At 40.2% G+C, this 23098-nt stretch overlaps 1 protein-coding gene across 2 annotated transcripts in view; it reads left to right on the top strand.

Annotated features, from left to right (window-relative positions):
- Positions 1-21054, top strand: part of LOC143300773 (hypoxanthine-guanine phosphoribosyltransferase-like) — a 31027-nt gene extending 9973 nt beyond the window's left edge. For both annotated transcript variants that reach the window (XM_076614712.1, XM_076614704.1), the window contains 5 exons: positions 5836-5901; positions 6725-6825; positions 9216-9262; positions 10116-10192; positions 11239-21054. In XM_076614712.1, the coding sequence (XP_076470827.1) occupies positions 5836-5901; positions 6725-6825; positions 9216-9262; positions 10116-10192; positions 11239-11286 (339 nt within the window). In that variant the 3' untranslated portion in view covers positions 11287-21054. The remainder of the gene's footprint in view (positions 1-5835; positions 5902-6724; positions 6826-9215; positions 9263-10115; positions 10193-11238) is intronic.
- The last annotated feature ends 2044 nt before the right edge of the window (positions 21055-23098 follow it).

The following is a 23098-nucleotide window of genomic DNA, read 5'->3' as shown; positions in this document are numbered from 1 at the left end:
GATTGCTTTTTTATCGTGTATTGTTTGAAGCTACATTTTTGTTTTTGTTGAGTGCTGCTGTTTTGTGTGTCAGATTTTGCATGCTAATGCCAGTGGTTAAAGTGACGGGCTGTGTAGTTTGTATTTTGTCACAGGGCTTTTTTTTTTTTAAAATCTCTGATGATCTTTGTGGGTTTTTTTATTTGCATGTATTGTAAGCTAGTGATTGATTGTTGAGATATCACTCAATGTTGCTCACACCCAGTGTGGAAAGACTGCATGAACAGCGTAACCATGTCACAGAAAAGTACGCTAATATTGATAATATTGACAATATACATGTTCTCAGTCATTTTTGGAGATTCCGTGAGTGTTTTCAGTGACTCTGAAAACTCTAGACCCAGGATTCTTCTAAAAACAGTTGTGATGGGATATTATTATGGGATATTTTCTTTTTCCATATGATTTTTTTGACATTTTGATATCTGTCTTTATTCTTTTGATATCTGTCTATGTATATGTCTATGTATTTATGTATGTGTGTATGTATGTATGTATGTATCATTGTATGTATGTATGTATGTATGTATGTATGTTTGTATCTTCCATCTATCTATCCATCTATCTGTCTGTCCGTCGGTCCATCCATCCATCTATCTGTCTGTCAGTCAGTCTATCAATCTATCTATCTATCTTTCTGTCTCTATCCATCCATCTATCTATCTATCTATCTAAAAGTAATAGTATGTTGTTACTTTCTTCTTTTCAGGTCAGCAGTGATTTTGTGGGCTTAAATTTAAAAGTAATACTTTCAATAAGCAACATAATTTTATATTTGATTTTGGATTTCTTCTTGACATTTTGGCATGCATACTTTTTATTCTTGATATTCTGAATGATTAATATATTATGTATGTCATGTCGAGCATTTTAAATTTTATGTTAAAGATCAAGAATTAAAAAATGGAATTGGAAGATACGTAATCTGGCCCACAGATTGTAATTGGAATGGACCTCTGCACTCTCGGCAGAGTGAGACACTAAGCTCCGCCCCTGTAGGGAAGTCTAGCAGGCAGAGACAAAACGGCATCTGCTGACTATCAGCCACTCTCACTGGAACTCGTGTCAGAAGATCTTTCACTTGTGTGTTTTTGTAAAATAAAACCAACACTGCTGCGAGTAAAAGCATTGATTTTGTTTCTTTGTGCAAGGTTACTCGCACAGTATTAGTGTGTCAGCTGATCAAGCAGAAATAACTGTTTGTCAGGCAACACACTCATTAATTTAAAAAAAAGAAAAAGAAAAAAAGTTTTGATTAATTCATTTATTTTTTTGCTGGTGGAGTGGGGAGGAGGCAGGTGGAGGGCTGAGCAGGGAGAGGGAGGGGATTTGAAGAGCGAGGATGAGAGTTAAAATTTCATGTGAAGTGGTAGTGTTATCGTATGCACTGGCAATTCAACCACAGGAGACTGTGAAACTGGAGACAGTGAAACTGGAGACAAAAAAGAACAAAAAGTCTGCTTACTACAGACAGGTGTGATGATGATGATATGGATACTTATACCACGTCATATCCTCGGTCAGAAACCAGGCTGAAAGGGCTTTACCAACACAGAATCATTTGCACAACAGGCTGGGTAGAGGAGACTGAGAGCTGTCTTTGGGTTTTCGTCATTTGTTTCCTGTGTCATTCTGTCTGGTTTCAGTCACGTACAAACACTTGTTCACACACACAGGTAACTTGACTTGTATGACTGTTTGTTTATTACCCCACCATGTATGCATCCATACTCTGTTTTTGGCGAGTGTGAATGATATTTTCTTGTTTCCATAACACACAGAATGCTGACATAGGTTACAGGATCTTTAATGTGCATATTTGGTCTTCTGCATGCGTATACTGACCTAGGTTACAGGATCTTTAATGTGCATATTTGGTCTTCTGCATGTGTATACTGACATAGGTTACAGGATCTTTAATGTGCATATTAGGTCTTCTGCATGCATATACTGACATAGGTTACAGGATCTTTAATGTGCATATTAGGTCTTCTGCATGCATATACACAAGAAGGAGGTTCAGACACTAGCAGGTCTACGAATATGTTGATGTAGGATGAGGAGATAGGAAAAATCTCCACCCTTAATCCACCAGAGGCACTGGGTAATGGACTCAGGAAACTTGTACGAGAAACCAGAGCTCTAACCATTTGACCGTTGCACCGTTTGTCAGTCACAGCATAGAGTTTCAGAGTTTTTAAGGCTAATCTCTGCTCTCAGTCAATGTCAGTGAAGGTGGAAAGAAAAAAAAAAATTGAACAAAAAACAAAACAACAGAATAAACAGCAACAGCGAAAAACCCAACCGTCCTATCTGGTTGAGTTCCATGAAGTGTAGATTACTCTAAAGCAATGTTTCAACCATGTTCTGTCCTCTTACAACCTACTGTAACTCTTTATTGTCTGGTCTGCCTGCTTCATCCATTCAGCCCCTTCAGCGCATACAAAACTCTGCTGCCCGACTCGTCCTCAGAAAGAAAAGATCTGAGCACATCACTCTTCTTTTGCAACATCTCCACTGGCTCCCTGTCTCACACCGAATAAAGTACAAGATCAGCACTCTATGTTATAGATGCATTCACAAAACTGCCCCTTCCTATCTCTGCGGCTGCCTTCACCTCTACACTCCATCTCGCTCACTACGATCGGCCTCGGATCCGCTCTGTTTACGCATACCCAGATTCAAACACTCGACTATTGGCCGCCGTTCTTTCTCTGTTTCTGGACCTTGCGATTGGAATGAACTTCCTTTTTCGCTTCGTCAAGTCTCCACACTCAGCTCTTTCAAGTCTGGCCTTAAAACCCACCTCTTCCCAAAATCGCTTCCCTTGCCTGCCCTTCCTTGTCTTTAGTTTCTGCAGTATTAGAGTTATGCATGCGTGTGAATGACTGGTGTGAAAGCACTTTGATTTGTCTCTGCACAAGATCCAGCGCTATATAAATACCATTATTATTATTATTATTATTATTCATTCCTGCATGGCAGTGTGTGCTGGAATTCAAGGCTGCACAGATTTTGATCAGCTTGTCTATGAAAAAAAGAATGCAGATCTTTAAACCCAAAGACTGATTCTGTAGAAATAAAAGATATTTGGTGAGAGTAGAAAACGAACAACTCAGAACTCAGGGTTTTTTTTTTGTGCCTGAATTTTGTCTGATTATTTATTCCAGAGACAAGTTTGGAAAATTAAGTTTCACAAGAAACATGATTTTCAATGGATCCTTTTAATCAGTATGACTTCGAATGAGGAAACTGGGGTTAAAAAAGTTGCTGTTTTGTTTAGTGGTTTCATAAATGAGTTTATGTATGTTTTTGTTTTAAATCTTAGATGTAAGTAAGTAAATATCAATGAATGTTAGTGATTTAATATTGATAATGAGATAATATTGATTAAGGAAGAGTTTTATTTTCACTGTGTGTTTAGTTCAGACATGTCCTCCATGAGAGGCTTGGCTGTAATCTTTGTGGATAGAGAAAAGTGTTTCCCTCTCTCTGTCTCTTTCGCCCCTGTGTAAGGTGTGGATTGAAACAGTAACTACCGCACTGTTTGTGTCTGTTTCTGACCTGTAACTACCACTATATTTGTGTCTATTTCTGACCTGTAACTACCACACTATTTGTGTCTATTTCTGACACTCTATTTGTGTCTGTTTCTGACCTGTAACTACCACTCTATTTGTGTCTGTTTCTGACCTGTAACTACCACACTATTTGTGTCTGTTTCTGACCGGTAACTACCACTCTATTTGTGTTTATTTCTGACCTGTAACTACCACACTATTTGTGTCTATTTCTGACCGGTGACTACCACTATATTTGTGTCTGTTTCTGACCTGTAACTACCACACTATTTGTGTCTATTTCTGACCGGTAACTACCACACTATTTGTGTCTATTTCTGACCTGTTACTACCACACTATTTGTGTCTGTTTCTGACCTGTAACTACCACACTATTTATGTCTGTTTCTGACCTGTAACTACCACACTATTTATGTCTGTTTCTGACCTGTAACTAACACTCTATTTATGTCTGTTTCTGACCTGTAACTAACACTCTATTTGTGTCTATTTATGGCCTCTCTCCTTCACTTTCTTTGCCGCAAATATGTTTAAAAAAAAACTTACACTAAAAAAATCAGGTTAACAAAACAATTGTCTTTGTGTGTGCTGCTGAATGACTGCAGTGTACTGTTACACTTACAGATTTTGAAGAAAGTTATATTAAATTTTGTTCCTTTTTTTTTTAGTATCAAAGTGCTATTTTCTTTTACTTCTTTTTTTTCCTTTTATTTTTATTTGTCCCTCCGCTTCTCTCTGTTCCCACTTATACTTATTGTTCACGACACTTATTCCTAAATGTGTGGATTTTGTAATGTGAATGCACTAGCAAGTGAGTTCAAGCACAAATACACAAGACTACATGCACTTACACATTGACTAGAAATGTTGCAGTGTATGTAAGGTTGTTTAACCCTCCTTATTTTCTTCTTGTCTTTCACAGAGTTTGTTTTTGACTGACAGTACTTTAATATGATTGTAATGATTGATTTATTTTATTTACTGTTACCAGTTAACATTTCGTTTCATTGTTTTCTGCTCATTGTATGAGGAAGATGATAATGACTGTGTTTATGTATAGAACTGGACATATCTTTGTGCAAAGTCTGTTCCATTTCAGTAATGTCTTTCTCTATTTTAGAAATATATTTTACAAATCTCTGATATATAATATCCAGTATGATAACTATGAAATCAATATTTAGATTTATCTATGTTTCTAGGATACAATACAAACAGAATTCAGTTAGACTTAAATTTCCATGAATGCTTTTTGTGAGTATTTTCAAGTGCATTCTGTCTGCTCTACGGTGGATTTCCATTTCCATTTAGAATGCAATATATGCCAACATAGTCTTGGTATTACACTTTATAATCTCTCTTAAGTCAAGACCTCTTATCGTTATCTTCCATTCTTCCCATGTCAATCCCCCCCACCCTCCTCACCCATCCACACCAGCCCCTTCCTGCCCTAGATTTGAAATGTTCTTCCCTCTTTGTCTGCATTTTATCTTTTTTCCCCTTTCTCTTTGCTTTACATTTTGGTGTTGTTCTTTTATATATTTGTTTTCACTTACCTCTTTCTTCTCCTCCCAAATCCCAAAAGCATTCAAATGTCTTCTCTGTTGTCGCAGAATGTGCATTAAGTGTGTTCTTATTTGCATTAGTGTACACACACAGACACACATGGGTGCGCGTGCGCGCACACACACACACACACACACACACACACACACACAGAGCACTGCACAGCATTGCACGGCACAACACTGCACAAGGCAACACAGCATAGCACACCACACCACATGACACAACTAAACACACCACACCACACAACACCACATGACACAACTAAACACACCACACCACACCACATGACACAACTAAACACACCACACCACATGACACAACTAAACACACCACACCACACCACATGACACAACTAAACACACCACACCACACCACATGACACAACTAACCACACCACCACACCACATGACACAACTAACCACACCACAACACAACACAACACATACATATGTACAACACAACACATACCTATGAGAGAATATATAACTTTTTTTTCTTTTTGACTGATGAAAGATGATTATATGTGGAGCAATATTGAGAGATTATATCACTTATGTTTCTTTCTTTTTGACAGATGAAATGATATTTTACAAAAAAAAAAAAAAAAAAAAAAAAAATATGTGGAGCAATATTCTGTCTCTTGCAGAATGACCAGTCCTCTGGTTCCATTGATGTAATTGGTGGAGACAACCTGCAATCTCTAAAGGGGAAGGTTAGTCGCATCAGTTAACATTATTTGTTTGCGCATGAACAGTCTATTTGTATTTAACTCAAAACAAGCATGTCATTGCACAACCTGTACGTTTACTGCAAATTTTTGTGATCTTGGACTTACAGTGTATATGTTACATTGTTTCTGTGGGAATACAGGAAACTGTCAATGTAATCTTTATATATTTCTTGTTGTTTGCATGTTGTTTTATTATTCATTTATTATTTATCCGTTAATATAGTAAAATGCTGAATCTGACAAGGAATGTTTTAAAGCAAGGAGGGAGACAGCAAAACATATCCAATTGTTCAGAAAAAAGATTTCTTTTTGAAGGGAACGGGATGTAGGAAGTGAAGCTGTAAATTTTGTGTAAGGTATTCTCCAGTTCATGTTTTTAAATCTGTAAGTTTATTTCATATTATCTGCAAAGTAAACATTTCATGTGTCACACTTTTTTTAAGCAGGATTTTTTTATGTGGGTTAATGACATGACTTTATTAAAAAAAATAATAAGAAAAAAAAAGGATAATTATATACTAACATCCAAATGAATATTTGATCATAATCATCCATGTAACGTGGATTGATCTGAGGTATTTCCAGCTGTCGTGATTTGATCAAAATGGCATTCTCTCCCAGAGCTGAAAAAAGAAAAGAAAAGGTATATTGTGTGTCTGCTAACCAGTAGTAATTAAGTGTCTATTTTTAGATTCGGCGTTATTGTAGAACAGCTGGAGGGACGCAGATGGTGAGGGTATTGTCTGCCACTGGTCCATCACTGGTGTATGAGCAGAGTATCAACCAGTGTGCCCTATGATTTCAGAACGTACTGGTGGTGGAGGACATCATTGACACGGGGAAGACCATGCAGCAGCTGTTACGCCTGCTGAATGCTGTGCAGCCCAAGAGCGTCAAGGTGGCCAGGTGTGTCCGATAGACGTTCAGCTGCTATGTGTGTTCCACGGAAAGCATGGGCTGGTCTGCTGGTTGAAATTTTGGTCAGAGACACCATTGAACGTTATTGTTTGATGGTATTTGTGACTGTATCCTACAAGTACAGATTACTGCAGCTGCTCCTATAACAGCTTAGGGAAAATAAATTAGGTGCTTTTTTTTTTCTTTTTTTTCCTCTTTTGTTTATCAAATCACCACTAAGGAAAAACTCCGAATCCCTTCAAGTCAAAATAGTGAAAAATAGCACATTGATAGTGGTTATTCAGATTGAAGAAGAAGAAGAAGAAATGTCCAGTAAAATAGTTTCTTTTAATTTTCTTGGGATATCAGAGGAGAATGAAACTTATGGAGGTTACCTACTTCTGGGAGGTTATCGGCCGTAGCTACTTTCGTTTTCTCCGCATAGGCGGATAGTAGTTTGCACAGGATAGGAATGTCAGACCCTTGCCGGAGTCTGCACTAGTGGGTCACGGTAAGTATGTTACTTAAACGTAATTTTAGATAGAAAATTTCCTTTTGACCTGTGATGGTGGAATATTACTAAGCCTGTCAGGTTGTTTCTGGATGGTAGTTTTTCAGCCAAGCCTGGTTCCAGGCTGTGAAACAAGGACTTGTGCAATAGCTCAGTGATCAGAGCAATGGGTTCTGTAAAGTCTGTGATTTGCATTCTGGCAGTATCTGATTAATTGAGGAAGGAAATTTTTTTCAGTCTTACCACTCAACATAACTATGTATTTGCTAGTGCTGTTGACTTCAGTTAGGGAAGGTTAAAATGGTGGAAGGAGAGGACTGGGCCCTGCCTCCCTGTGCCAAGCCCTGGACATAGTGGATATAAAATCACTGCCCCGATGGCAAGAAAATGCTCCATTAGTGGAAGTGCTGTAACCTTGTTCATGTGTATATGCATGCAGAAGATCGATGAGCACAATGAAAAATCCAGTACAGCATTTGGGGGGTTGTAGAAACACAAACATAATCAGCATGCACCCACCTCTGAAACTGGGAGTAATGGGCTGCATAGCTCACTCATAGAATTGAATGAAGATGGGATTTGCAGCTCACAAAAGAAATGAAGAAGATAAAGGAATGCAGGAATGGAGGGAAGGAGAAGGAAGGAAGAAAGAGAATGAGAATGATAAATAAATGTGTTTCAGACAGGGGAATTCATGAAAACCGAACTTTTCCTGTCAAAATTAGTTCAATCTGAGATCATGGCCGCTGTCCTTATGCAGTGCCGGTCCTTCCAGCACAAGCTGTTCGTTGTGAACAGGTGATTGAGACAAGGAGAACTGAACTCGTGTACCCGTACCAGATGTGCAGAATGAAGAATTGCTTTGGTTTTCCAGCACATCTGCCACAGGGAGAGTAGAAAAAGTTAGGTGACTAATGGCAGTGTGTAACATGTACCCAGAGTTGTTTGGATTTTTTTGTATCTGGTTGTCAGTGTTTCTGCGCAGTACTGAATTATTTGTCTCGGGTACTAGGTCAGTGTGATTGTGCGTATGTTTGTCTGTCTCAGATCCTCACTCACATCTTTCAAAACAAATCTAAAAAAAAAAAAAAAAAAAAAAAATCTTATCAGTTTTTACATAATTAAGGCACTCCATTTGTGTCTGTGTTCTATTGATCCAGAACTATTTCTTTCAAGCGTGTTTGTGCAGGAAGGTGGCAGAATGGTTAAGACGCTCAGCTGCCAGTACAGCCTCTGTGAGGGTCTGGGTTTGAATCTTCCTCCTGCCCCTTCTCCGAAGTTTGACTGGAAAATCAAACTGAGTTTCTAGTCACTCGGATGAGATGATAAACCGCGGTCCCGCGTGTAGCATGCGCTTGGCACACTGAAAAAGAATCCATGGCAATAAGTGTTGGTCTCTGGCAACATTCTGTAGAATGTATCCACACTGATAGGTACATATATATATATATATATTATGTGCATGCTGCACTCAAGGCCTGAGAAAGGGCATTGGGTTAGGCTGCTGGTCAGGTATCTGCCTAGCAGATGTGGGTAGCATATATGGATTTGTCTGAATGCAGTGATGCCTCCTTGAGAAACTGAAACTGTGTGCGTGTGTGTATGTGTTTGTTGCTGTGTGTGTTTTTGTGTGCTTTGTATCTTACTGACATTGTAAAGTGCTGTGAGAGTTTTGAAAGTGCAATATAGAATTATTATTATTATTTTTAATAATTATTATTGTGTGGTTGAGAGAGAGGGAGAGAGAGAGTTTCATTACACCATCTTGTTCATTTATGTAATATTTTGTTTGTCAGAAAGGCATTCTGTAAAGCAAACAATGTGAGTCAATATTTTGATTGATGCTGTGTGCATAGTTTCATCAAGACTGCCTTGGTTACTGTTGCAGTCTCTTGGTGAAAAGAACAGAGAGAAGCACGGGCTATAGACCTGATTGTAAGTATACCAGTTCAGTGGTTCTTGTAAGTATACCTGTTTAGTGACTCATGTATGAATGCAATTTACATGGCTAAATATACCAGCTCAGTGGTGTATGCATGCCATTTATATGGCTAAGTATACCAGTTCAGTGGTTCTTGTAAGTATACCAATTCAATGGCTCTCTAATCTTGTAAGTATACCAGTTCAGTGGTTCTTGTAAGTATACCAATTCAGTGGCTCTCTAATCTTGTAAGTATACCAGTTCAGTGGCTCTCTAATCTTGTAAGTATACCAGTTCAGTGGCTCTCTAATCTTGTAAGTATACATGTTCAGTGGCTGTCCTTGTTCATCACAGACAAGAAATTTGTAGGTTTTTTTTTTCAAGAAAGGATTAGAACATCAGTAGTAAAATACCAAGTAAGAGCATTCAAAGAATGCGAACAGACATGCATATACTATAACTTAAAAAAAAAAAAAATGTTTGCACAGATACCTCAGGATTGTTAGACAAGATTCTTAAGTCTCTTCTCCAATCTGATTCAACAGTTTCTCTTTCCCTCTCTCCCTCCATCTCTCTGTCTCTTTCTCTGCTGTCTCTCCCTCCTTTATTCCAGAGTGCATAATATGCTGGTTAATTCTTTGTACATTCTTTGTACCCATGTGAAGAATACCTGTGCCTTGGCAGTGTTAGACTGGAAGTGTTTAAAAAGTGGTTGTCCTCAAGCTTGCAATGGAAATAAAATGATGTTAATGTGGATGGTGATGATGATTATATGCAATGCCATCTTAAAGCTGAATGTGAAAGGATGAAAGGAATCAGTGAATGGACACCACTTTACTAGCTCATTGGTCCTTCTTTGATTTTCAGACATTGGGTTTGAGATTCCGGATAGATTTGTTGTGGGCTACGCCTTGGACTACAATGAGTACTTCAGGGACCTGAATGTAAGTCTGGATGTGTTGTTCTGGGATTTGTGATCTCTGTGGAAGTTACGGCTTTGTGTGGTGTGATCTGTCACGTCAGTGTTAAGTTATGATATGGCATGCTGTGATCTGTGACCTCAAATGTTAGGTATGATCTGCTGTCCTGTGTTGCAGTGCATGCAGCAAAGAATACTCTGTTCAAACAAGAATACTTTAGCATTAAAGTGAACATCAAAACCTCTCTGTGGATGAACGTTGCAGTAATACTGAATTCACTTCACATAACTAAATCAGATCACTTTGATCTTCTTTACCAAAAGACTTACTCATCATCTTCTCTGTTTATTATTAGAGCCCACCACTGTGTTTCATTTGGAGTCTGTCATATTTTTGTACCCTCAGTGTAAAGATGTTGGCCACAGAAACCAGCACCAGGAAATCTTGCGGAGAAAACCATCACTGAGCAAAGACGTTGGATATGATATACCCAGCTAGTGCTGCACACCACTTACATGACCAAGTCCAAAATGTGACGCATGTCACGGCCTAATACCACAGGGTTTTAAAAACGTTCTGGACCATTTGGGAACATGCAGTTTTCTTCGTGGCGACATGGTCAAATGATACTGAATTTTTGGCAAAAGGTGGTGTATACAGCCAGTGTAATGAGCACCACTCATAACCAGAGGTGCTTTTTTGCAGTTTTTCATAACGAAAATCCATTTTTGGCTAAAATGTAGAGTTTTCAAATGCAGTTTTCAAGCTGTTCATGTACCTGAAACAGCCATTTATGTGGACGCCAATGAGAGGTCAGTGGTAAACCATAAGCAGCGTTCATCATTTAAATCACATGTACCTGAAACAGCCATTTATGTGGACGCCAATAAGAGGTCAGTGGTAAACCATAAGCAGCATTCATCATTTAAATCATCTCTCGATTTATTAACATTTTACTAAAAGATTCCTGCTTTTATGATGTGGTCCTTAACTTTTTGTGAATTCTGTTGTCATGAATGAATGCCACCAGTAAACAGAACATGCATCCTTGCTATTTTGACTTTTTGCAGCACATTGGTGTCATAAATGAAGTCGGGAAGAAGAAGTATGCTGTCTAGAAGGACTGGGGCAGAGAAGCAGTCTAGTTCCTTGAGAAAGAAGAATGTGAACCGTCTCACTTTCTCAGTGGAACCACTTGGACTAGTCAGGCAGGTGATGCAAGCAGCGGATTGTCCAGGAACAGGAATCCAGTGGTTCAGCTAGAAATAAAGCAACAAGATGTGGACACTTGTCTATTGATAGCTCTGTATCTTCTATGCACTTTGTATCCACATCATTTCCCTGTGAAGAACCTCTCCCCTTTTTAGGTTATTTCACTTGAAGAATTGTGATTTTGCAGAATGTCAGTTGATTTGACAAAATGTCAAATGTATTTGATCAGATCTATGAATATTGACTGAGTAAGTTGTGTTAATGTTTGTGAGGGTATGACAGTTTTGGAGGAAACCATTTGTCAGAAGGAGGACGGTAAGGGGAGAGGAAAGTGGACATTGTGAATTTGTCTGCGTTCAAATCCTTTTGCTGGTGTTTTGTCTTAAATGTGCGTCATATCTCAGCGACAATTTCAGTGAGGCCAGGATCAATAAATTCAATGTTTGTGAGGACTAAATGGCAGGACTGCAACCTTGTACAAGTACAATGCATATCTCTGTGTGTGTGGGTGTGTGCATGCTCTTTAGGGGAATAAGAGAGGAGAAAATATGTATATGTATGCATTATTCGACAGGTTATTCGATTGTGAAAACAGGTATCTAGAAAGAGCGTGCATGGTGGAAAGAATCCCAGAAATGATCTCGGTCACTTTATAACATCATGAACTTATACAGCAACATGCCCACATTTTGAGATCTTCAAAACAACGGAATGACTATCAGTCCCATGTCATTGTGGTGTTTATCATTAGTGTGAGTGCAGGATGGGTTATGCTGGCTTTTGCAGACTTAGAACTAACATTTCATGTTTGTGTATTTTATATATTTATATGTGTTTGTCTCATGATTTATATGATGTAGAAGCACCCATTGGCCAAATCTAATTCAGTCAGTCAGTTACCCTCATGGAATTGTTTTTCAGGGAGGGTGGGAGAAGGAGAGAGGGGGAGTGTGGGGATGGGCAGTCTGTCATGATTTTGCATAATGGTTTTGAAGTGATTGAGCTATGATAGAATCATCAAGATGACTGATGATGTATAATGGGTAATGATCATGTTGGACTGTTTGAAAAAAACAAGAAAACATTCCACCAGAATGTGACATTTTTGCTGTTAGTTGACTTTTTTATTTTTTTTATTTTTTTATTTTTTATATAAGAACTTGGTTTCATTAGTATGTTATAAAAAATATTTTCAAGCACTCTTCTAGTCTTGGAATACCTTGTCTTGTGACCTACCTATTTATTAGGCTTTTTTTTTAGGTCAGGAAGAAAGAATGTTCATCATGTACAATTATTAGCATAATTATACCAGTTGTTAATCCATATTAATTATTGTAAATGTGATTTGAGTTTATTGGTAGACACTAAATAAAGAGGTATGCATTGGACATTTGTTTGCAGTTGCTTTTATTGATTTGACCTTTAAAACAAAGCCTCTTAGCAAACTTGAAGATTCATTTGATTAGCATATAAATATTTCCCAAAGACACACAAGTTTTCTGATTTTTTTCCTGCATTGCAGACCACATTGTTATGGTCAGATCAGTTATACAGTCTTCTCATTTGATATATATATATATATATATGAGAGAGAGAGAGAGAGAGAGAGACTCAAACATTGAAAGACAAATTTGTTTCCATGCTTTTTATACACAATTATGCAGTAATGCATAACATTTCACATCTTTACAGCACACATACTCTCTCTCTCTCTCTCTCTCTCTCTCTCTCTCTCTTTCACATGACTTTACAGTGACTTTGATATTAGTTGTTTAGTTTGTGAAAATATCCCTGTGTTTGGAGATATCATGAGACTGAATGTTCATTGACCAGAAGCCAAAATCTGTTGTGATGATATTGATATTGATAATGTTATCAAGAGTTAAAGTGTTTGGTGGGGGGTTGGGGATTAGGGGGAGAACATTACAGTACAAAGATATTTTTTGTTGTTTTTGAATAAATAGGGACAAGTTTCCTGACTTTGTGAAATTTATAATGAGAAAAGAAAGACCTTTTTATTTCCTGTAATGATGCTTAGACTAGAGTTGGATGGCTGTTGGACTTCTGATCCAGTGTTCACCAGTGATCAGGGTTGGAGGACCAGTTTCATAATGGTGTTGTGTCCTTGGGAAAGGCCCGGACTTTACTCTGATTTTTCCCACTCCAAGGGTAAATGAGTTCCCAACTTCAGTTAAAAGGTTACAGCAGTGGAAGGAGAGGAGGAGGAGGAATTTTGTTTAATGTCCCGTCACACATATTGGTGATTGAAGACATTTTGTTAAAGTATTTATGAATACATTTGAGTATTATCAGTTAGAACGGGTGGGAGATGTGAATGAATGGAGGGTTGGGGGAAACTGGGCAAATGAGGGTGAAATGAGGGTGAAATTTGAAAACAAAATTCTAAATACAATTACAGGAAATTACTTAAAGGACTTTGTAAAAGTTGTTAAACTGACAAGCGAAACTACTGATAATGAATGCAAAAAGTCAAAAACATCAACGTTCTCAGTCACTTGTGAAGACACACTTTTGTGTACATAAGGCTTCATCAAGCTACAGTCAAAAATTATATGCTTAATTGTCAGGTTACTAAAGCGTATGCACTTGACATTAGAACAATACTTGGTCCGTAATGAATTTGATAATAGTCTGAGAGCTAAACTCTGAATAATTTTATTGGTCTGTGAATCTGACCAAAGTCTGAGAGTGTCAACTGACGAGGTTTTTGACTTGAATTCAAGCACCTAAGTTTTTGCGTATTTTCTGTCTGTCTGTCGATTCTCTGGTGTTCTTGTTTTTTTGTCAAATTTTGTCTTGAACCAGGTCACATAATTATATGGTTTGATTGGGATATCGGGCTAAAATTAAGGCGCGATCAAAATCGATTCGCGGACACTCTGGGCCCTCTATTTCTGGCCCTCTCAACAACGCCAACCCGACGCCTCCCCCACTTCCTTCGCTTCCTCTGGTCGACTCCAGACCTCCACCACCTCCTGCACCCTCTCCGGCAACTTCTAGGGGTACGTTACCCCATACTCGATCAGTGATGCCATTGATGCTTTTCTTTTCAATTCGCGAACGAAGTTGACGCGATCCGCGTTTCTCGGCCCTGCCAGTCGGTAGGACACCCGAGTCAATCTCCTCTATCACTTTTCCCATGTCAACAATGGAATGTGCCATAACCCCATTATTTACACATACATGGAATGTGCCATAACCCCTTTGGAAAACAACACCATACACTGGCTTTGGATCCGCATGCTAGACTGGGCCCTATGTGTGATGCGTCCGTGGTGGCGGCCGTGACAGTGGCTCACGCGCCCCCCACGCGGCATGCCTCTTCCGTCTCGGATCCTATGGCGACCGAGGCGCTTAGGGATGCCCTCCCCAGGGGTAGGGAGGAAGGTGGACCACTAGGGGGCACGCTTGCCAATGCGTGTGCACCCTCCACTTGTCCGATTTTCCGATCCAAGGGAGACAACTCCTGCTTCGGCACCCTTGCTGGTGACCGCCGCAGTTACTTCCCTTTACCGTCACGGCTTCTCGCCAACAGTGCAGCTGCGTGCACGGTCCCTTCAAGCTTTGCGGTGATGACCCCATTTGCCACACCACCGGTTGCTGCTGTTTCCCATCCACTGATGGCGTCTCAGCAAGCTGCTCAACCAAACAACCAGCAACCCATTGGGAACTTGCTGCGGCAATTATGCACTGGTACCACACCTAGCGCCTGCTCCACCCCTAGCGCACAGAGCAGATGCGTACACAGCCCATTGAACTTCGGCAGTGCCAGTTTTTTCCGCCCTACTGCATATCTCCACTGTTACCCAGACTAATATCGGCAATTCCACGTCGGAGTGCCTCTTGATAACTCGATCCTGCCACTCGGCAGTGCTCGGGCCGATCTTGTCTGGTTATGGCGCCATCATGCCACATGTCCCCACCGTCTCACGTCCAATGGTGACCGATTCGGGTTGGGATGCCCACGGCACTAAGGGACATTATTATTATTGGTTAAGGTGGCATAGAACCACGGACTCTCACACGCAGCATGACACTCCTCCCTCTACAGCGAGGAAACGTCACACCGGGTGATATGTGCTCTAAAGACACCATCCTTTTCGCCGAATATCGGCGCCAATGGAGGCAACTCTGCATTTGTAACCCGACACAGCACGTCACTCCTGCCCCCCGTGCTGCCCACCAACGATGTTTCTTCGAATTCTCATTGGGTCTTCATGCCCATTCATGGACTTTACACAACTTTGCATAGCAACTGCACCTTTCTTGCTGTTTCTCAGGCTATTGGCGACTGAACTTTTGGGTTCTTCATCCCCCACACAGGCACACAGCCCTCTGCAGGCAACCAGTCCTATTACCATTCTCTTCTTGTGATACACAATAACAGGAAGTAAATCACAATATTTCCCCTTCTGTCCTTTTGATTTTTATCACAATCAACAATCACGAAATATATATATATATATATATATATTAAAAAACAACAACAAAAAACAAAACTTCGGCAGTGCCGAATATAGGCACACTTGCATTTGCGGCCTCCTTTCCACAATGCCCTGAACTCTCTGTGCCTACGTACTTGCACTTCATTCAGATGTGTATGTACATCTCATATTTAGGTGCATACACAGATTCCTTTCCATTACTGATTATGCACACTTACCCATTTACTTGGCTATATCTGTGCACGCTACATGTATGCTTATTTCTTGTGTTTCGATCCCTTGTCATTGGCATATTTCTGACATCATTACTTGAGTTGATGGAAGTTTATAATCCCTTTGCACATGTATGTATTCATTTTCATAAATTCATCCCTACCTTGCTTTCGGAGGACGACTGCACTCACAGACAAAACTGCCTCATTCATGCCTGAATGTATGCTCCTTCACATTTTAGTAGTGGCTGGTCCTTAGGGACCCACACACCCCCTTCCCACCCACAGGGCTAAGAATGCCCTCTCTTGGCGCAAGGAGGGACAAGGCAACCCAACTCATTTGCCTACAACAATCAACCATAGGGCTGGAGATGCCCTAACGTGGCACAAGGAGGGATGAGGCAGTCCAACTTAGAGGTGCCACTCCGGACACACATGCCCTTCATTCCTCCCCAGTTTGTAAGGCATCCCTTCTTCCCCCCCTTGCCTACAACAACCTTTGGTTTGCACCACTGTGGTTGTGACAACAGCTCCACACGGGCCCTACATCCTAGCCAGCCTTCCCATGAAGGGGTGTCAATCTTTGATTCACAAATTTTAGCGGACCCAAAAACTGCCCACTGGGCAGAAGACAATCACCCTAAGCCCATCTCTTCCACACCTCTCGAGTAGCAGAAGGCCTGGGTCATAATTGTTTTCCTCTACATTTGGGAGAAAGGCATATTGACGAGGACGGATGCGTCTCACAAAGCACAACGAACCGTCCATTAGCCACAGGGGTGTACCTTACTGCCCACTCATAGCACGGCACGGCAGATGCCGCATTCAAGCACATCAGTTTGCCCCATCACCTTGCTTGAACAGAGATCCAGCATCAACGTCTCAAACAGTTGGCGTTTGAAAGCACTGTCTGCATTTGGTCTTCCCTGCTCGATCCTTTCAGCCTCAACACACAACCACTGCTGTGGTTACAGATGGCCATTCCTTCTCAAGCACTGTCTTTCCAATGAGACACTTCCAGGGGTTTCTAGCCTAGGCAGGCTGTCCCATCATGGAGCCCCAGCCTTCAGTCAAGGGCCTGTCAGAGGATGACTTTGTTGTCACTTCGGAAGCATGCACCATGTCTTTCAGACACATGGTTGCACCACAAGACCCCGTCAACTCTTTCCGGCTCCCTTACATTGCAACATAACCTGCATGGTGGACACCTTCATCCCTCAAGCACACAGCAGCTGTTTCCTGATTTACCCATGCTGATTGGTGTCCTCCAAGGAACAATATATGATAATCAGTCGTGTACGACAGTCACATCAGAACAGCAGAGGAGGCAACTGCTGTCCCAACTATTCGGGCTGGATTTCGATTATACAATTTCCAGTAGAGAGTGTTTTGCCTAAGTTGCATCCCCGGTCCCTCGATCAAGAGGGCCTTAGGACTCCTCACTAGGACGGATCCCAATGGCCAGTTAGGCCCAAGGATACAGCACTAAGTCTCAGTGCAATTTGACTTCCAGTCTGAGAGACACAGAAAGGCTAAGCTGCAAATGATTTCCCTTTGCAATTAAGAAACCACTGATAATACAGCTCTCACTTTGCAGTTGACCATACTGGAAACGTATGTCAGATCAGTGCTTTGATGTAAATAGCCAGTACAACACATCTTGAGCCACTTACCTCCCTGCCCCGCCCCGCTCCATCCCAGACTTAGTGCGCACCACACACAGCCATAGGCCTGTCATGGATCTGGTCCCCTTTCTCACTAAATAACCTTCAGCAAAAAATTTTCCCAATGGAAACCCTCTTCCATTTGGTATTCCACCACAGAATGAGACTCAGTGACCTGTGGGCACATGAAATGCACTTCCACAGCCTGATCCAACCCAGCCATTGACCGCCGACAGCTTTCTGCAGGTGGCTCCAACATGCCACACTCGGGTAGAGAAGCCACCAAGCCTTCCGTAAGCCCATTCGTGATGATACCTACCTGGGCAATTACACAACCCTGTCCCAGAGACACCAGGGACATCAAGCCTTTTGTTGCCAAATGTCTGCCATTCTATGCATAGGCAACATACCAGTGCTGTCATTTTTTGGCAATGACAAAAAAGTGGTGGGGGGAGCGCCCATTGCCTGTCAGCTCGCATGGAGGAGCTTTACAGATCTGGCTGTCATGCCTAAGGCAAGCCCAACATGGCGACCTACCTCTGTCTCGTGCCACAGTTTCCTTCAAAAACAAAAATCACTTCCACTATCAGCCCACATCCGATGTGGAATCATCAGATCAAACCACATGTGCACCTCCTTGCATTGACCCTCAACCGCACTCAAATGAGACATCCCTATAAGGGTACATATTTCCTTCCCTTCCTTTCATTCGAAGGGCTCTCAGTAAAGTGTGGATTCAACCCACCGACCCGATTTTCTTTGCCCTACATTTATCAGCACAGCTGTGGTCCACAGACCTCCTCCACAATACAGCTGCGGTCCTCTGTCTTCTTTGCCCGCACCAATATCCTTAGGTGACACAGTACACTCTACTTTCATCGAATTCTACTTGAGGGACATCTATCGCTTTAGGGATGATGGCTCATCGACTTCTACCAGAGAGATGTCGCACGCCTACGGGATGATGGCTTAAGAGGCATCGCTTCTGTGGCAGTTGCACAACAGGCCATCGCAGCACACAGACAGTAGAACAGGCGAGCCCTCCACCTTGTCGCGCAATTCTGCGCTGGTTGGGTCACGGTTAAGTATGTGTAATTAAAAGGAAATTTTCTATCTAAAATTACGTTTAAATAACATACTTACCGTGACCCAAATTTAAGACCCTCCCGTCCTCCCCGCTTCCTGTTCTCCCTGCTCGCTGCGCTGGTGATGGCATATTGCCATCAAAAGAGGGCGCTAGCCAGCGGGACAAAGGGGAGGTTACCTACTTCCGGGAAGTTATCGGCCGTAGTTTCATTTTCTCCGCATAGGCGGATAGTAGTTTGCACAGGCAGGAATGTCAGACCCCTGCTGGAGTCTGCACTAGTTGGGTCACGGTAAGTATGTTATTTAAACGTAATTTTAGATAGAAAATTTCCTTTATAGTATATTGCTTATTTCCTTGTATGACAATGGGCAATATACTTTTATACTATCTGTATGATTCTTTTTTCCCCTTGTGGAAGGGGTTCTGGGCCCTACATTCCTTTTTTGAACCGTAGGTGGATATTCACTGCCCTGATAGCCTTGAAAGGCTGTGGACTGTTAACTTTTGCAACCTTTAGTAATTCTCATCAGCTATTGAATTTATCTTGGGGTCTTTTCAGACAACTCAAAATAAGGACATAAAGGGGAAGAAAAAGAAATGAAGGTATTTTTGATGAAATAGTTTGATAAGGGAATGAAATAAAAGACCAAGGGAAGAGGGACATGACATTTTCAAGAACATGCTGCAAGACTGTAGTGTGTTCTTCAGGAGGAGTGGTGATTTTTTTTTTTTTTTTTTTTGTGCCCCTCTTATATTACACTCGGGTTTCCTTCTAAATCAAATTGTTTACTGATGTTGTGTTGTTATATTATCCAAGGTCGTCCAACTCCCCCAAACCCTGTGTTCCCTGATGGGATGCCGCGGGTCTTTTAGTGTAAATAGCATCCCCACCTTCTGGAAATTCTGTACTAAAATTTCCTCTTTTCTGTTGCTGTCTTTATTTCTGATTTTATTTCTTTAAAAAAAAAAGTTTTATCATTTTTATTTATTTATTTAAAAAAGGTATTTATTTATTTATTTATTTTTCTCAAGGCCTAAGCGCGTTGGGTTACGCTGCTGGTCAGGCATCTGCTTGCCAGATGTGGTGTAGCGTATATGGATTTGTCCGAACGCAGTGACGCCTCCTTGAGCTACTGATACTGATACTTCTCTTTATTTCAGCCTTTTTTCTTCCTTCACTGTTGTTTCCTTTTTCTGCCTTCCCAGTCCATTCCCCTTTCTTTTTTTGAGCAAGCCTTGACACCTTTTTTTTTTTTCTGCAGTCTCAGATGTGATATGTGCTGTTTTGCTCTTGTGAACTGTGAACTGTGTTTTGTAGGTTTATCTGAATGTTTTTGTGTGTGTGTTTGTGAGTTTTGTGTTTAACGCGGTTGGACATTTGTGTAGTTGGGCAGTTCTGATATGGTCCTGTGCAGTTGGCTGGACTATAAGCAACAACAAGAATAAAAATAACCTCCCATGGTTTCGGTTTGGTAAGTTTATATATTTTGTTTGTTTTTTTGCTCTTCCCCAATTGTGGAGAATCTGCACAAAGAGACCGACAACTGCACAAGATGTATAAATAACATCCCCGCCTTCTGGAAATTCTGTGCTAAAAATTCTTTTCTATTGCTGTCTCTCTGTCTTTTTTCCTCCTTCCTTCTGTTTCCTTTTTCTGCCTTCCCAGTCCATTCCCCTTTCTTTTTTCGAACAAGCCTTGACACCTTTTTTTCCTTTTCTTTACTGTCTGTGCTGTACTATCTGTGTTGTTTTGATTAGGTAGGGAGATTGTAAACACTGGGATGGGCACTAGCTGTCCATTCTGCAGTGTTATTTGCCAAAATGGCCTTTTTTTTATGTATTTTTTGTTCGAGCGGAAGGTCTGATGTCCTCAGCACAGCCTTATCCTATTTCCTCTTTGGAGTTAAATGACTAGGATAGTTTGTCGTCAACTGTGTTTTGAAGGTTTATCTTAATATCTTTTATATATGACAGTTTTGCGTTTAACACGGTTGGACATTTGTGTATTTGGGCAGTCCTAAGATGGCCATGTGCTGTCAGCTAGACTATAAGCAACAATAACAATAGCTGCATGAAATGTTGATGTTGCTCAGAAATCTGTTCTTCAGGGTCACGTTCCAGTGTGGATGGGTATGATGCTGTTAAGAGTCTCAAGTGCGCATAATTTTTTCATTGTTACAAAAAAAGAAAGTTATATAATTTACTATCATAGAAAATCAAGAAATAAAATCTCTTTTCACTGTAATTGCCATGTTCTTCTACATATAGTTTCATTTGGTTCCTTTTTTTCTACCCCCACATCCCTCCCCGCCCCCATCTCTTTCCTTCTTTTTTATTTTTTTATTTCCAGTTTGATTTGAACTGTTGTTAGGTTTAATGATCATACTGGTATCAGTTGTGTGTTTTTCTATAAGTGTTGGATAATGAAAATATGTCTGGTGTAACTGACATGATTTCACAGTAAAGTTTGGAGATTGAAGCTGCTCTGAAATTGTTTGGGAAAGAAGGAACAGGAATTCATGCATGCTTCGCTGTTGATTTGACTGGTTCATAACTGTTTTCCCCTCTTGTTCATTCCTTCCGATTGGATGCCGAGATATTTCTGCCAAATGCCGTTTTGATTTTTTTCAAACATTTTTGACCCCCCCCCCAAAAAAAAACAACAACAACAACAACAACAACCCTTTTTGCACATGTAAAACCTGAAACGGATGCATTTTTTTGGCAGTTACAAATCTGATTAAGGAACGCACAGTCCATGAATGAATTCACACAACATGAAGACTTGTCTGGAACAAACCAGTTTATGTCCATGTGATTATGCTGCAGCAGTGGTTTTCTTTCACATTTGTACATAATTCAACTTTTTCAAATTGAGCAACAATTATTATATAACGGTATCTATACATTTCACATCAGTTAAGGATCACTGGTGAATAGTATGAAGAAATCTATTCATTTGTATAAGCTGTTAGTTAATGTTATATTGTGGAAAGAATAATATGGTAGAAGTAAAAAATGTATTTAAATATATGTGCAAAGATGAATTAAAAACAAATTCATGCATGTACGCTCTCCCTAAATAGGCTAAGACCAGCAGTTAAACCTGAATATGCAGAAAAACAACCCAAATAATTTAACTTAACATACATATTAAACCAAATGATTTGATATTTCCTCTTCTCTGAATTGTTGCAACACTGAAAGTGAACACTTCAATGTAATTATTCCTTTTAAATATATTATGGCTGGTCAAAATCATGCATTAAAGATGCCCTTTCGAGAACTACTGTTGAAAATTTAAGCAGGCAAACAAAAAGCAAGTCATGAGAAACAAAGATAGAAAATGAAAGTTGTTTTCATCAAATCCAAGCTGCTGGTATGCTTGTCCCATTAAAGCTGTTCCCACCCCATCCCTCTCCACATGCATACCCACATATATGTACACAAGTTTTTGCAACTAATCCAGTTTAACATGGAGACATGCAGGAATTTAACATTCTGTATTAATCCTTACAAGAAACAAGACATGGGGATTGGGGAGGGAAATACGACATATTCCTAGCAGACAAACACCAGAAAAAGATTTTAAAAAAACCCAGCAAACTAGTCTACTGTAGAGTCTGTTCCAGTGTCTGATGACTGGTGAGAAGTTCTGGAATAGACTCTGCATGGAACGGGTCGTTTCTTCACAATGAAAGAAATCACTGGGTATCATTTCATATTCACTAAAAGGCACTTGTCATGCTGCTTCGCCACAATCTACACACAATGCTTTTTTAAGACGATACTGTTAGATTTATTTCTATGCATATGTTTTTATTTATGTTATTTTCAAGTAATTATGAGATTTTTAGAGTCAGGGTACTTCTATGAACTTTTTTTCTGTTTTGTTGGAGAAATACTTTTTGATAAACAGAAACAGTTGATCAAGGCAAACCTCAAAAACTCTCCTTGGAGCAAAAGCAGTGGTACAATAATAGAAATTACTATTTATATAGCGCTTTCACACCAATCTGGCGCTTGCCATCCTGGAAATGGGAACCATTCATATCTCTTACTGGGAAACTATTATTTCTTAATGGGAAATAAAGGAAATTTTATTTCTAAAATTACATTTAAATAACATACTTACTGTGACCCACTAGTGCAGACTCAGTAGGTTACCTCCCCAGTGTATCCCTGACTAACGCCTTCTTTTTCCGGCAGCCATCTTGAATCCTGTTCCTGTGCTCTTCATATGGCTAAGTTGTTTCGTCTTCCACTAGGAAATATTCAAAGAATCATAT

The sequence above is a fragment of the Babylonia areolata genome, chromosome 2 (assembly GCF_041734735.1).
Source record: "Babylonia areolata isolate BAREFJ2019XMU chromosome 2, ASM4173473v1, whole genome shotgun sequence".
Lineage (NCBI taxonomy): Eukaryota > Metazoa > Mollusca > Gastropoda > Neogastropoda > Buccinidae > Babylonia > Babylonia areolata.
The sequence above is the reverse complement of the archived record's forward strand: the minus strand, read 5'-3'. Positions and strand labels throughout refer to the sequence as shown.